The sequence below is a fragment of the Strix aluco genome, chromosome 3, assembly GCF_031877795.1.
Source record: "Strix aluco isolate bStrAlu1 chromosome 3, bStrAlu1.hap1, whole genome shotgun sequence".
NCBI classification, from domain to species: domain Eukaryota; kingdom Metazoa; phylum Chordata; class Aves; order Strigiformes; family Strigidae; genus Strix; species Strix aluco.
In genome coordinates, this window is record NC_133933.1 from 5,953,633 (window position 1) to 5,969,336 (window position 15,704).

At 41.7% G+C, this 15,704-nt stretch overlaps 1 protein-coding gene across 1 annotated transcript in view; it reads left to right on the forward strand.

Annotated features, from left to right (window-relative positions):
* The window catches only part of SPTLC3 (serine palmitoyltransferase long chain base subunit 3), a 99,237-nt gene that overhangs the window by 68,560 nt on the left and 14,973 nt on the right, over positions 1 to 15,704 (forward strand). The window contains exons 9-11 of the mRNA XM_074820581.1: positions 4,382 to 4,487; positions 11,978 to 12,197; positions 14,358 to 14,484. Coding sequence (XP_074676682.1) covers positions 4,382 to 4,487; positions 11,978 to 12,197; positions 14,358 to 14,484 — 453 coding nt within the window. The remainder of the gene's footprint in view (positions 1 to 4,381; positions 4,488 to 11,977; positions 12,198 to 14,357; positions 14,485 to 15,704) is intronic.

Here is a 15,704-nt window from a genome sequence, read left to right on the forward strand (position 1 = left end):
CTGTGACACATACAGACGCTGCCACAGAGAGAAGACTGGAATATCCTGCTTCTAGCATGCTGTGTCTGCATTTGCCCTCTCTGATTGGAGAAAGTCATGTCTGACTTGCCAAGTGTAGAGGAAGTTTCCTGAGTGAGTGCTCTTTACTTTCACAGAGATACATGTTTATCGAGGGGCAGGGAGGGGAGTCTCAGATTGTCACTGTGGCTGCAGTCATCACCACTCCCACCACCCCATTCCAAATGAAGATATTCAAAGCTGTGATTTCAGGGAAACGACTCTAGAGATGCTTTTGCTGTTCAGAGCTGTGCCAGCAGCCAGGGACTTTTCAGACACTAATTTTCACTAGAATGAAACCCACCTTCTACAGTCCTACAGTTACTGTTTGGATCAACAAAACCCTTTGTTGCTTTAGGGATCTGCAAGGAGGGACAGCATTGGAGGTAGCCACTTGAGTCACCCACAGAAGGCCAGTGACAAGGAAAGGTACCAGCAGGGGGTAGGTGTCACCACCAGAGAGGAGGAGGTGGATGCTGCAGCAGATGCACTGCAGCAGGGGAAAGGTGGTAGCATGAGAAGCTGAGAAGGGACAGGTAGCCACAAAGTCTGTATGAACTTGCATGAGGGTGCAAAATGGGAGAAACTGAAAATGAGAGTGGCAAACACAAGGTGAAGGAAAGAATGTGATAAGGGTAGTAGTAGCTTGTTTAATTAAAAATGATTCAGCTGACATCGTGCAGGAGATTTCCAGCCCACGCAGAGGAATGGTGATGACATCCCCGGCATTGCAATGTAAGGATGAGGGGTGGAGACGCCGAGTCTCCCTGTGAGGAGGCACTGAGCGTGCCTGGGAGAGGGCAGGGGCCCCTCCAGGAGCCTGGAGTCCCACCTGCACTGGAGGCAGCATGACACATGGCTTCCTGCCCAGGTCCAGGCTCCCTTCAACCCACTGGCAGTTTGTGCTGTTGGTATTTCTGTTGAAGTAACTCTGAAGGATCCCAAACAGGGATTACAAGTCTATATTCAATTCTAAAAAACCTAAGAGATGCACTGTCCCTGCTTAGGAGACTTTATCCTCCATATCTAGACAATATGCCATAGGTGGAAGGTGAGGCAAGGGTGGATTTGGTTGTGCTTTGACTAATTAATCAAGTGAAATTCTTAACACCACCTCCTGGGCTGGTGAATGGTTGTTAGCCATTACCGCTGAAAAGCTTGGGCTGGTGATGGTCAAACAAAGAAGGACAGTTATTTTCCCCGTAACTGGTTATTCAAGATGGACTTGTGCAACTCATCATCTCAATGTCTCAGTGTTTCATTTCACAGTCTAACTATATTTAATGAGCAAATAATTCGATATCAGAAAGTCACATGGGGTTGCACTGGCATTCAGTATATCCCACTTTGGAAAGTCTGAGCACAAGCATATAGGGAGCACTGCATCTTCACTTCGAATAACAGAAGCAGCCTTTTGGGGGGAAGATTAAAGGGAACAGATTTTCTCTTCATCCCAGTTTCCCCTTTCCAAATGAGGCATTACAAGCACAGAGTAAAAAAGGTCAATAGAATTCATTAGCACCTAAACAAATTATGTGTTGACTGTTACAGGCCTAAGAAGGGGTCACACATACATGTTTTCCAGAATGAGACATCAAAACCAAAGTAAGAAGCCCTGATCCTGCAAACAGACATGTCCTTAGCCTGTACTACAGCAGGACTGTGTCATGTGTAAAGACAGGCAAGCTCATCCCTTGGAGAGGTTCCCTATCTGTGGTCTTATGTTCCACGCTAGTTTCAACAGAGGAGTTATTCACATCCATGTATTTTTTAAACAGCTCTGTTAAAGTTATATACATTTCACTTCTCTATCCTGTCCTCTTTTTTTCTTCATGTGGATGTATGTTAAAATAACTGAATCTTCAAGACTTGCTTTTAGCCTGGAGGGATGAGCAAAGTGACTTTCCTGGAGTCTAGAACCAATCTGGACTGACACATAGAGAGAATACTGAATTGAAAGACCCTGGGTGATTCAGAGGGTTTCAAAGGTCCCGAAAGGATTTAGATGACAATGAAATAAATCAGTGGAGAAAAGGGGTCACCCAGATTTTACTTTGAGTGACTGAGTTTTCTGTCATCCTGGGGAATCTGTTAATGCTCAGAACGTAAGAGGATTTCTGAATATTATCTACTCAAAACAAAGGAGAAGGTGAGCAGTTCTATGAAATATGCATGTGCTGCAAATGCTCAGCTGGTTTATAAATTCCCCTTTTAAAGCACCAAGGAACTTTTATTTCCTTGATTGCCATCTAGTGGAAACTGTGCTGTCTACATTGCATTCTTCATAATAGCATTTCCATCTCAGAGCTCACTGAGCCGTGCAGATGATTGTACCATTGAAATAAGGGGCAACTTAATGCATGTTTTGTGCTTCGCAAATTATGGCAAGGTCTTGCTAGGTCAAAAGATTACATGGTAAGGTGCAGAGTGGCAAAGTGTTTCTGAAAAATTTATCTTTCACCGACATCAGTAAACGGTACTAGCAAGAGGTGAGAGTATCAGGATGGAAGGGTTCACATCATAAACTCGCCATCTCTCAGGTCACAGGACATTCATGATGGACAGTTACCGTGCAAATGGCCTGGTGCCAGTCAGGCAGAAACCAGGCTATAGGTCAATATTAATATATCTAAGGTGTACTTTCTTCACTTGGGACAATTATATTTTAAAGATTAGCTTTGTACTATTTTAGAAGGTTATAATAACTGCATTAAGATGTGTGGTTGAAACAGTGGGGTTATATCATGAAAAAATGCCATTGATTTTCTCAGCCCATAATTTGAGCTGATCTGTAGTGTTCCTTGGGGTATTACAAGTCTCTGTAAGATGTTCTTTGAAAAACATTTTTAAATGTAGATCTAGATTGCTAAAAAGTGCCAGAATAATTCATTCTGGAGAGTGTTCATTCATGTGGAGACACCAGAATGCTGGTTAGATTTTAATTCTGCATTGAGAGTCAGATTTGGTCTGACCCTTTTTCCTGTGATGGTTTTGCTTGTTTTTTCCATGGTTTTCAAAACTTTCCTTCAAGAATTGTATTAGATTATCCACACTCAGCCCTTGAGAAAGCAGCTAAGTTTCTAACATTTTTCCAGGCCTCCTTATGTCAAAGTCCCACCAGTGCCAAACATTTTGGCACCAAATTAGTGTATCCATGCCATGTGCTTGTACCCACTTGTCTCTCCCTCTCTCATCAGCAATCTTTCACTCACTTTCCTTCTTGAGAAGGACAAGATTTCTCTTACCGCCATCCTGACATGCATCACACAGCCCGAACCAAACCTTTGCTGAAGCAGTGCATATTTTTCATGAGCTTATGGTGATGTTGGAAAGTGTCCTGGTTTCGGCTGGGATAGAGTTAATTTTTCTTCTTAGTAGCTAGAAGAGTGCTGTGTTTTGGATTCAGTATGGGATTTGATACGAGAAGAATGATGATAATATTCTGATGTCCTTAGTTGTTGCTAAGAAATCAAGGACTTTTCAACTTCCCACATCCTGCTAGTGCGCAGGTACACGAGAAGCTGGAAGGGAGAAGAGCCAGAGCAACAGACCCAAATTGGCCAATGGAATATTCCATATCATACAACGTCATGCTCAGTAGATAGATGAGGGTTGGCCGGAAAGCTCTCTCTCTCTTCCGGGATTGCGGTTTCGACATTTTCTCCTCTCTGGGATCGCTAGCTGGGAACGGGCTGGGCATCGGTCAGCAGGTGGTGAGCAATCGCATTGTGCATTACTTGTTTATATATTATATTATTACAATTACTATTATCACTGTTATTATTTTTTTATTTCATTTCAATTATTAAATTGTTTTTATCTCACCTACATGTCTCCTTACCTTTATGCCTCCAATTCTCTCCCCCATCCCCTGGGGAGGGTGAGTGAGAAGCTTCGTGGTGTCTGGCTGCCAGCCAGGTTTAAACCACGACAGAAAGCAACCAAAAACTCACTATTTGGAAGCCTTGAGATATGAGTAACAGCAACCCATACAGAGAACTGCTGGCAGTTAGCCTCAGTACTTAAGCAAAGTGGTTCCCTTCTACCTTTAAATAAAATGTATGCCAAGAATTTCTAGAAGTTCCACAGATAAGGTGCATAACTGGAAGCTTTTTGTAACTGCCTTTGTCACTAGATAGCATTCAGGCCAATTAAATCATTGGCTCTTGCCTACTAATGAAGGAAGCTTATCTTCGGGACACATTTTCTTAATGTTGTCTTTTTCTGTATAGGCAAAAATAGTGCCCAGTGGAAAATCAAAAGTTTGTTAGAAAAATCCTTGTTAATGTTTTTCCTTCCTCCTTCTTCTTATTTTTAAATAAAGATATGCAGAGCCTTGAGAAGTTGCTGAGAGATGCAATAATATATGGGCAGCCTCGAAGCCACAGAGCATGGAGAAAAATTATCATCCTCGTGGAGGGCATTTACAGGTATGTTTGTGTTTTGGAATCGTGAGTACTCTTTATCATTTCTGAGGACAGAATGATATATTGAGGGAAGCGAACATTGACTCTAGGCATCTGAGAGAAATCTTAATGAGAGTGAAGGTTACAATAACATTCTGTGATCTTATAAATATGTTGATTTCCATTATGTCGTCTAAGCCCTGGTGTAACTTGCTCCAGTTAGATCCTGTGCGTTGTTCTGAATGTTGATTTAGCAAATCACGGTGGAGTGGGAGATGTACTGTGAGAGCAAGACAGATCATCAGCTGGTGTATGTGATAAAATTCATGGAGCTATAGTAGGTGAGGAGTTTTACTAAGTGAGTAAGCTGAGTTTTCTGGAGTTATTTGTTATGCACGGGCAGATCAAAAGACAACTACGCAGAACTAATTAAGTTCTGTGTGCCCAGTTCTTACCCGGCTGCTGGAATCTAAAAACTCAACATAGGCCAAGTGATAACAGCACCTTTCTAGTAATTAATGCTGGATCTAATGGACTCGCACTTTAACAGGAAGAACAATTAAAAGACTGACTTTCAAAGAATTATATAGTGGAATTTCATGTAGCCCCAGTCCATGGAGGAATTTGAATGAGAGAAGTGCCTTTGAGAATACATCAGATAATATCAGCATCAATAATACCATGTAATTATAGAGCATCCTAGTCAGACAGCTCCGATTCACTAGTGTGGTGCATCTTACACCCCACCAGAAAGACAAACCATCACTAGACTTGATCAGAAAAGTAGAAACACCAGCCAGGCTCACCATCCTGGGCTTCATCCTGGCCACCACTCAAGTCAGGAGAAGTTTTCTGAGGAGGCAGCCATGGGGCTGGTGGATGACATGGAGGGGGAGTCACTGGTGGACAAGGAGCTGAAGCAGGGAGAGGTAGAGATCATGAAGAGAGGGAGAGGGCTGAAGAAGCAGGGATCTGAACAGCAAGAGGGTTTGCAGGGATCTAGGCAAGGCTACTGTAGCAATGATGAGAGGAGGGGGAGTCGGGGAAGGGTAGGTTTGGAAGTAACGACACCTGTACCAGAGAGAAGGGAACCAGAATTACTCGTTCATAGGATGTGACATGGTTTATAAAAGCAGCATTAAACTTTATATGTAGGGATCATATCATGTGTTGCTGAAATACAGCCAGTCTGGTTGGGCCCTTTTATTGAGAAATGCTAACACAGTTTTGCTGATTAACATTTTTCATAAGGAATCTTTTACGATCTTATGTCATCACAACTTCATAGTTGTCAGTGCTTTCTTTTTACTTAACATTTTCCATCTGCAAAGAGAACAAATCAGTCCTTATCTAAACACCTGTCAGTCAGATTTGAAACAGGTCGGCAGCAGATCAGCTGATCCAAAGCAGGCTGAACATCTCCTTTCAACCAGAATAAACAGAGTAAAACTGCAAATAAACATAGCTTGGCACTACTAAAAGAAAGCTCAGATTTAAGGGCTTTGATCATGCAGAATTTAAGTGGACCACCAACATTTTACTGACAAATATTCCCATCGGTCACATGGCCTGCAGAAAATGCTCCAGCTGCTGAGCTTTGTTCACTTTTAAATCCTTTACCCTGGATATTGACCACTAGGGAGCAAGAAGGTAGACTGGTGACACAAAAGCATAGGTTGGTCTGAGCAGTGGGAGAAACCCACTGTCATATTTTTGCAACTACAGTAACTATATTTCCAGGTGTATATTTGATATACAGTTTTCTTTTCCTCTAGTTTTGCAGTTCATTTTCAAAGGAGATTTCATTTTCAAAAGTTCGAAGAACCTTCTGTTGGAATGCAAAATAAAAACCTGTTAAACCTCAGAGAACCTCACTAAAAAGGAACCGTAAAGTTCCTTCAGCCCCATAAGGGCTAAATAATGTTAAGACCACTCATGCCCTGAGTGTCTATGCTTGTGAAAGGCATAAAGTAAAAGAAACACAAAGCTCAGCTCTCTAATAATCTCTCATTGGAAGCTAGCCCTAGCAGTAGCTAGGTTGGTTGGTTAGTTGTTTTCATAGTCTAAGCAGATCAGAAATTGAAGATTGTGGTTTGGTTGCAAAGCAAGTCTGCTCTGACTTGAGGGAGAATACCACCACACCCCACTGTGTTGTATCCCTGCCATCGCTGCCAGCCCGAGACACACGCAGCTGATCTGTCCCTACAGCACTGCTGGGAACAGACTCACAGGCCATGTAGTCTAATCCAGTAAGTAGCTAACAACATTTCATATGCAAAAGAAAAGCTGGAGAAAGAAATATTAGAAATACTCTTTCTGTGTGCATGTTCTTTCTTTTCTTGGCCCATGATTTTTGAAAGAGACTAAAATTTTCCAACTCCATATTGGCTAATGTTAGTTTTCCTGAAGATCTGCCAGATGCCAAATTAACATTCATCTAGAGAGTTTAAGAGAAGGTAGAGTGCTGTTAATGTATTCTTCTTACAATAGTTAATACTGCTTGCTTTTTTTTTTTTTTTTTTTTTGCCTTAAAGGACTTAAGTTATGCTTCAGGGATAACTAATACAGAATTTAAATAACTTGGTCAGAGCCATTCTCCAAGTTAAAATATATTGACTTGCAAGTTTGGCTTGGCAAATTTTTACCAAAATGCTTTTTCCAGAGATGCAAAAGAAACACTAAGATTTCCTTCTTTAAAAAAATATTGTTATATAGGACACCATAGTCCAACCATAGTTGATGGTATGGAAAAAAAATTGCCTCCTATTTCCATTAGGAGTATGTTAAAGTGTTTACACTGTGCATAAGCCTGGACTTACCAGCTGGCAAAATTTGAAAAGGGTCATTGTTAGCCAACATGAGCGTTTCTGGAAATCAGACCTGTGTTTGAAACTATAGGCCGCAGATTTTGCATGCTTACAACTGAAGGCAGAATTGGCCCCTCAACTTGGGAAACACTTGAGCTACATGTCAAATAAATAGCAGTAAGTATATGTTTGTTTGCTTTTTAATGTCTCTATTGTTTTAAAAAGAAAAAAAAATCATCAGAAGTAAATGTAACTACTAGTGAAAGCTGGTTCTTAACTTGGACTAGCCTAAGAGCAAATATATTCCATTTGTGTTCCAAACTGAGAGAGACCATGAAGCCATCAATCTTCAGTACAGAAAGCATGAACAAGTTTTGGCAGTATCCAGGGCACAAGTTAAACTGACTTGCTAAATCATATTTCTATTATTTAAATTCCAGCTAATGTTTTCCTTGGCTTCTACCATTTCCAGTTCAGGATTAATCAGTTACTGTGTTCTTACATGGTTTGTAGTAGGCTTCTTCTCTCTTGCACACATATTTACCTAGGAGTCAGACAGGCCGAGGCCCAGGGCAGGAGTTATGCGGCACCAGAAACTGATCAAGCCAGATTGGTTTTCATTTGTTTTTTCCCTGCTTTTGATTTAATTTGGGTATTTTCCCCTCCAGCTAAGAAAATAGCTCTCTGATCAGTTAGATATTGTCCAGTGCCTTTTCATGTGCATTAGAAGTTCCTTGGGATTCAATGCCAATACCATGGGAAATTTATCAGGGTTATTTTTTATATCCTGGGATTAAGTGACTGGACTTCCAGAAAAGAATGGGGTAACATTTAATGTCTTTGGCCAGAGACCAGCATTAAACGTTAACATTTCTATCCTTTCAGTGTATGGGATTGTATTTGAGGGCAGGATTGGAAGGCTTCCTTAAAACTACTGCTCTAAACTACAAAACAGGGTTCGTTGTATGAATGTGCAAGATTTATGTATGAAAACAATACCTAAAGTAAACATTAAAATGGAATGCATACGTCTTGGGAGTAACAGGTCAGAAAAGGAGGGATTTTCCCAATTACAAGCTAGCCTGAAAGAGGAACAGATAAAGTTTTCAAATGTTGAAAGGATAGTGGTACTATAAGGCATGTTTAGAGACGTTGAATGATGCAGTTATGAAGAAGATAACAGGTTGAATATCGGTAAATTAATTTTCCTTACAGAAAAAAAAATTGAAACTGTGGTACCATAGTAGGATGTAGAAATCTCTTTTCCCAAGAAGTTTCAAAATAAACTGGACAAAAACCATCAGTATCCTGTCAGAAGCAAGCTTGTGTTCCAAGCGAAGGGACCAGCACAAGTGTGCACCTCCTGTCTCTCAAAGCACATGGCTCCACAATTCATCAGCTGCATCAGGAAAAATCTCAGTGGTTTGGTAGGGATTGAATCAAGCTTCAAAATTCCGTGATCCCAAAATTTTGGATTATCTCCTTACATCTTGAAGTAGATTCAAACTGAGTGTGTACTGAAGAAAGATTTTGTGTCTGCCCACCGAACAAGGGAAATGAGGGTCATCTGCAATCTAGAAGTTTTACATCCCTGCCACCAAGCTCATAATTTTTGCTACAAGACAGGATGTAATACCACGTAATGAGAATGTCTGGCCAGGGCAGAGCCAGCTTATGCTTGTCTCCATCCAGCTTTTTCGACGTGCCCTGTGTGCTTGAGCAGATCTGGAAACAGATCAATAGCTTTGTAAAAGTGACACAACCAGACTGAGACAGAACGATTACAGTTCTCTTCTGGCCCTCTGGTTCAAACTCAGTTGACATCAATATTTACTGACGGATTCAGTAAACTTTCCATTTGGGCTACCCAAGGGGTTACGTGAAGTGAGCTTTATCTTGGAGCAATTCTAAACAGAGCAGTGTTCATATCACAAACGATCTCCCAGCGTCAAAAGAGAGACCAAGAACAAAGTAGGCAGCAAAACAGCTCTCATCTCTGCCATCAGGAGGGCTGAGGCCTGTCTGAATGGCAGCACAGAAAATGTACACGAAACCAGCAGCGCTTTTTCTACTCCATGGACATTTCAAGGCCATGTTAGGATCTGTGCCAACTATTATAACATTTATGTCAGCTAGCATCTTTCAAGAGCAGTAAATCAACACTGAAACTGAATATAAGTGCCGTGTTTTCCTAAACAGCTTAGAGTTCAAAGGGAAATCTCCTACTCAGACAAGTAAGAAAAGTTTTCATTAAATCTTCTTAATGGTTAAATCTTGCAACAGTCACGTACCAGCTTTATGTAGTCTTGGATTCAGCAACAACTTTGCTTCCATTCCACACATATACAGCAAATCAAGCTCTGTATTTTTAATTCACTGTTTTTAATCTTGTCTTTTTGAAGATAAATGCTGTCTCTTCCATCTGAATCTCCATGAGCCAGTAACTCTAACGATATCCGTGTAAATGTGGAAAAACTATTGTTGTCCTTCTCTGCCTAGCTGGCCCAAGTATTGCTGGGAGATGGAGGGTGGGATGCCTATTCACTTCCCTCTGCAGAGGTGCTCCTTGGCACCACTCTCACTCTCTGACTATATAGCCAACCTGCAGGCTGACCAGACAGGTGCAGCCGAAAGCTGCCATCCCTAGCACGTACACAGCTGCATGCCCAAGCGCACCCAGTGTCTCAGTATAATTCTCAGCTGACAAACACTTTGACTCTGGGCTATGTGAGGACTGTGGGCTCTGCCTCCGTATTTATTAGGGAAGTAGCTGTGGTGGTTCAAGTTGCTTCTCCCCCGCCTGCCAAGTGCCATTTGGGAAAAGTGAGAAAGCTCAGTCTTCAGAAGCTTGCAGTACAGAATCACAGAATCATCTCGGTTGGAAAAGACCTTGAAGATCACCTAGTCCAACCATTAACCTAACATTGACGGTTCCCAACTCCACCAGATCCCTCAGCGCTAGGTCAACCCGACTCTTAAACCCCTCCAAGGATGGGGACTCCACCACTGCCCTGGGCAGCCCATTCCAACGCCCAACAACCCCTTCTGGAAAGAAATACTTCCTAAGAGTCAGTCTAAACCTTCCCGGGCGCAACTTGAGGCCATTCCCTCTTGTCCTATCGCTTGTTCCTTGGTTCAAGAGACTCATCCCCAGCTCTCTGCACCCTCCTTTCAGGGAGTTGTAGAGGGCGATGAGGTCTCCCCTCAGCCTCCTCTTCTCCAGACTAAAAGCCCACCCTTCTCTGCTGCAAGAGATTGCAGTGCCGATAGACAGCCCCACAGCTGCCTCTTCTATGGCTGGGCAAGACAGAAGGGCAAGATTTGCTAGCAGTCACCTGACATCCAAATATATGCCTCCAGGCACACACAGCCAGGCCTGAACCTCCCAGTATGAACAGCACAGGCAACCCTTGTCCATGGCCGCTCCCCTGTGCTGTTCTTTCAAACTAATGGAGACTTGCCTATGGGCAGGTCTCCTTCAAAACTGGAGACTAAGCTGTTTCCGGTCTTACTCAGGAGACCAAAGGATGAAGAAGGACTAAAATTGTCAGAAATCTCCCAAGTGCTAAAAGCAATCCCGCTCCTTTTGTGGTTCCAAACTTACAGCTGCATAGTGCAGCTGGAGTGGCAATAAAACAATCTGTGAAAGCCACCAGTCCAGGATCTAAGAATTGCCCAAGAAGTTGTGTTGATTGCACTGCTCATTTGTACATGTTATTTGGGAACAAACTCGATGTTTCTGTTTACCTGAAGCTCTTGTAGCATTTGCAGTCAGATACACCTTAGCCACAGAGCACTGGTTTTCCTGGCATATACAGTGCACTCGCTTTGTGTTTGATAGGAAGTATTTAGCATTTAAAGACCTGCTTACTACACCTAGTAGAAGAGAGCATGTTTCACTCATTATGAAATGAATACTGAGTCCATCCGAGCACATCCAAGCATAGCTGCGTTATCTCACAAAGGTTTTCAAGACATAACAGTCTTCACAGCAAGTTCAGTATATTTTCTTTTCCTGCATGGCTGTAAGAAAGGAAAAAGAAAAATAATGGAAACATTTTGCCTTTTGAGTGTTAGGTAGCAGGCTGCATTTCCTAAAAAGTACATACTGGGAGCAGTAATTGGCTAGAGTGGCTTTGAGCTCCCTATTCTAATCACCGATTCCATCCCCTCTGAAGACTGGAGCTGCTTAGAGTTATGGCACCATCTGTGCATTTCATGTGGCCCATCTCTTGGGTGTGTTAGACCCAGCTCCTCTGCACCAGAGTAATTTGCTCTAGAGCTGTTACCCCCAAATGTTGCCACAATAGCTGACGATGAAATAAGCAGGGACCAGACTGAATTATAGTGGTTACTTGTAATTCATTACAATACTTGTTTTGTAGCGAATTGTAACATGCTGCTTTGGGTGAGTATCTCCCCCTTGCGTTATCCTTTCCTTCTCTTTTCTGGCATGTTGAAAATTTGGAAATGTTCAAAGACTTTTTGACTGGTTTTGATTGCTTGACTTCTAAAACTGTTTAACTGTTTTATACTAACCTGCAGATGGGAAAGAGTTGCAATTTTTCTTTGAACTGTAAGTACAAATTGAGGTTCCAGAAGATCTTTCATGGAGTAAGGCAATTAATGCCTATATTTTCTGGCAGTATCTTAAAGAGAAAGAGAGTACAGGATTTGTTGTTCATCCACGATTCTCTCCATCCACAGCATGGAAGGGTCCATCGTGCGCCTGCCAGAGATAGTCTCCTTGAAGAAGAAATACAAAGCCTACCTCTACTTGGACGAAGCTCACAGCATCGGTGCGGTGGGAGCAACGGGCCGAGGAGTTGTGGAATACTTCGGTATGAGTCCTGATGATGTTGACGTATTAATGGGAACGTTCACAAAGAGCTTTGGTGCAGCTGGAGGATACATAGCTGGCAAAAAGGTAAAAGGAAAGCACAAACGTTTTAACATCAAGGTGGGGGAAGTACCTTCTTTATCATGTATGATATAGTTCATCATCTTTTCGCATAGACTGCCTTACAGAAGCACTATTCTAAAGTTAGGGCCATTTTTGTCTGGATCGCAAATGCACATCAAACAGTCAGACTTTCTTATTTTTGTCTAATGTTCATATTATGTAATTTGCTTGGTTAGGGTATTTCTGTGCCACCCTGATGATTGTTGTTTGTCTTGGAAATGTTTAGACACGTTGTGGTTGGCTAAATATATTTCACTACATTAATTTGCATGCAGACTGCTTGTTACTTTGTTTCACATTTGTAAACAATTTGTGGAGCAATATTGAGAGATTAAAGCCACAGTTTCATCCACCGATAATAAAATTCCTAAACAGTTGGGGATTGTCATAGTTGCGTTTTTTAGGAGGATGGAGAAAGAGGGTCACTGAGGGCCTTTTGCAATAGTAAAATCCGTGTCCTCAGTTGCTCTGCGTACATTAATAAAACAACTTCTTGCCAACAACAGATGTCAACAAAAAGTAGAGCTGAGCTTGTTTTAACTGGGGCTATAGAAGAAGAGAAAGCATAATCAGCACCATTGTGAAATGTCATCAGTTTTGCTGCTTGACAGAGATATCAAGTGGTTGCTGATTATTTACCCTTTTCATATCCTGATGAATGTATTTTTAAGTAGTTTGCTGAATGAGTAGGAAGCCTGTTTAGACAGCCCATATGGTTGTTGTCAGGATAACATTAATAAGGGTAGCACTTGAGTAGAATAAAAGGACTATAAGAAAGTATAAAGAGTATATTTCTTAATGTCTTTTTTGGTTTTGCCCCTGAAGATCTCAAAGCAGGCTATCATAATACATCAAGAATCAATTTTCTTTGTTTCCTTTGCTTCCTGAATTTGTATCTGAAGGTTTAACTCTTACCAAAGACAATGTGGCTAATGTAGGTATAAATTATGGAAAGCCTAGACCTGGGAAAAGCAGTCTGAAGTAATTCATCATTTAATCCTTGGAAGTTTTGTTAAACGAAAGTGGGTTGCTCTTTTCACGCCTGTGCGTATCACTAAGCTTTGCCTCAGGCTTCCGGGCCTTGGTAGCAGCTGCTCACCCAACACACTAAGCACACTTACATTCATTTCTGCAGCCAAAAACTCACTGTAGCACTGTTTATTCTGCATCAGCTAGAGCACAGAAGCTTTCTCAGCTATTTGGTCAAACCCTTAGGTTTACAAGTGCAATACAGCAATGCATAGCCTGTATAAGGTTAGGTAAATCCTATCCTTAGCATTGGACTTACGGCACAGACTCATACAGCTTTTTTAGCAATAATTTGTGTTACTTTCAGGGTTTTTCTGGTGATATTTTTTATCAAAGGTAGTTTTCAAGCGGGCCTCATCCCTTTCTCACTATCATGCATTCAGCTTTTAGTGTGGTAACTGTACTCTGATACTTTGTACTGGGAGGTATAAGCTGTCATAACAATGATGGTCTTAATCAAGCGCTGAATTCCAACAGTGTCCCTGGATTCAGGCGAGTTACTGGTGCTTTAGACATGCCTACAGTGCAGCAATGCTTCTTCTAGGAGCACAGATTGTTCTCTTAGTTATACAAGGAAATGTTAAAGTAACTATATCAACTCTAACATGATTGTCCCTGCCACACTGATGGGAAGTTTCAATTGAAAGAAATTTATATGTTAATAGCTAAAGATAGATCCTGGTAAGGTTGCTTTTCCTGGGTTACTTCTTGTGGCAGAGAAACTGTACTGATGTCATGTAGTCATGTAGGCTTTCCTTCATTCCCAGAGAGGAACTGAGCTGTGCTTTAAGTGCAGCTGTTCATTGGTCTCTAAATGATTTTGGCTCCTTTATAGTAAGTCTAAGCACAGAAGTAAACATTGTTCTATTCCAGACCTTTGTTTCAGCTGTAATTGCCCTACTTATATGGTAAAGTATTTACACCTGCCTGATGTTTCTTCAGGCCATGCATTAACAGCAGCAGCCAAGAAAGCAAACCAATAACTGGTGAAACGTCCTCTTCCTTTTGCGTGTTCTCACTCCTGCAGTAGTTAAGAGGGAGATCTGCTGTTTGGCCAGCTCAAAGCTCATTCATGCTTTGTTTTGCTTGTGTAAGGACCTTGTGGACTTTTTACGAACTCATTCTCACAGTGCTGTGTACGCCACATCTATGTGTCCACCCGTGGCAGAGCAAATCATCAGGGCCATGAAATGTCTCATGGGACAAGACGGGACAACACAAGGTAAGCCACCTTCTTTAACTTCAAATTTCAATTACTACCAGAGCATCCACTGCACACGTGCACACACAGAATGTCATCCAGCAGCAAAGTAGTTTGGTAATGCAATGCAAAGGAAATAATGCTTACTGTAAAATTAATATCCAAATCATCATACTTGTCAGTGCTGTCAACTCTTTCTTTTTCCACACCCATCCACATGCAGCAGGGATGGAAATATTCTGGAATTCTGGCGCTGTAGTTGCCAGCAACAAATAGAAGTATACAAATTGCCCTTTGAGTAGATTGTCTGACTTTGTAGGAGGAATTTATAAGGATAAACCTTCACTAATGGGCTAGATGCTGTCAGTTTAGCTTCTTTGTAAGTGTGAACCTTCAAAACAGCAAGCAACTTGAGCATGGCACAGAATTTCAAAACAGGTATTGTATGTTAGATGATAGTATGAGAAGACGATTATAATAATTCCTTCCTCACTCAAGCATTAATTATGGTGTCCTAAAGCTCATTTTGAAGTACATTTTCTCCCAAAAGAATTGACTGCTTGGTGTCTTTATGAAAAATTTGGTTTATTTATATTCCTTTCCTGAAGTTTCAGATGCAGCTGTCGTCCAATCCTCTGCGTAACACGCTTTCTATGCAACAAGCAACAAAATAGCTGTGACCTGTCTATCTGCTACTGTTTCAAAATGATACTGAGATGTATTCAATGTTATAGGTCTTAAATCCTAACTCAGAGTGGTGGTTTTTGAATTTGTATAGCTTTTCTCAGGAATGCCCAAGAATCACGTCATTGTGTAACAGGCAGTTGAAGATACAGGTTCTGCTCTGGATTACAATCTCTTTTATACCAGTCCAGCAGCACTGGGCTGTGCTATTTTCTCTTACCTTGCGTAGGACTAATGGAGTAATTCTGTATTAGCCCTCCCTGATAGATATGACACGGGTAAGGTGGGTATGGAAAGGAAAAAGGGTATACGAGAGCAGGTAAGATGCTGCTCTGCACTATTCTGTTGCAGTGCCCTAGAGGGCAGTTTCAAACCGTGATAGACACGAGGCTATTAAGACGTTTATCGCAGCCCTTCAGTTAGGCCAGAATTTACAAGACCTCAGCGTACAAAAGAAGGGATAAAGAATCCAGTCCCGATGCCAAATTCTGCTGAGTGCAATAATGAAGCGCAGCAAAACTCCAGCGCGGTGTGCGGACAGCGAGGAAACGATGCTT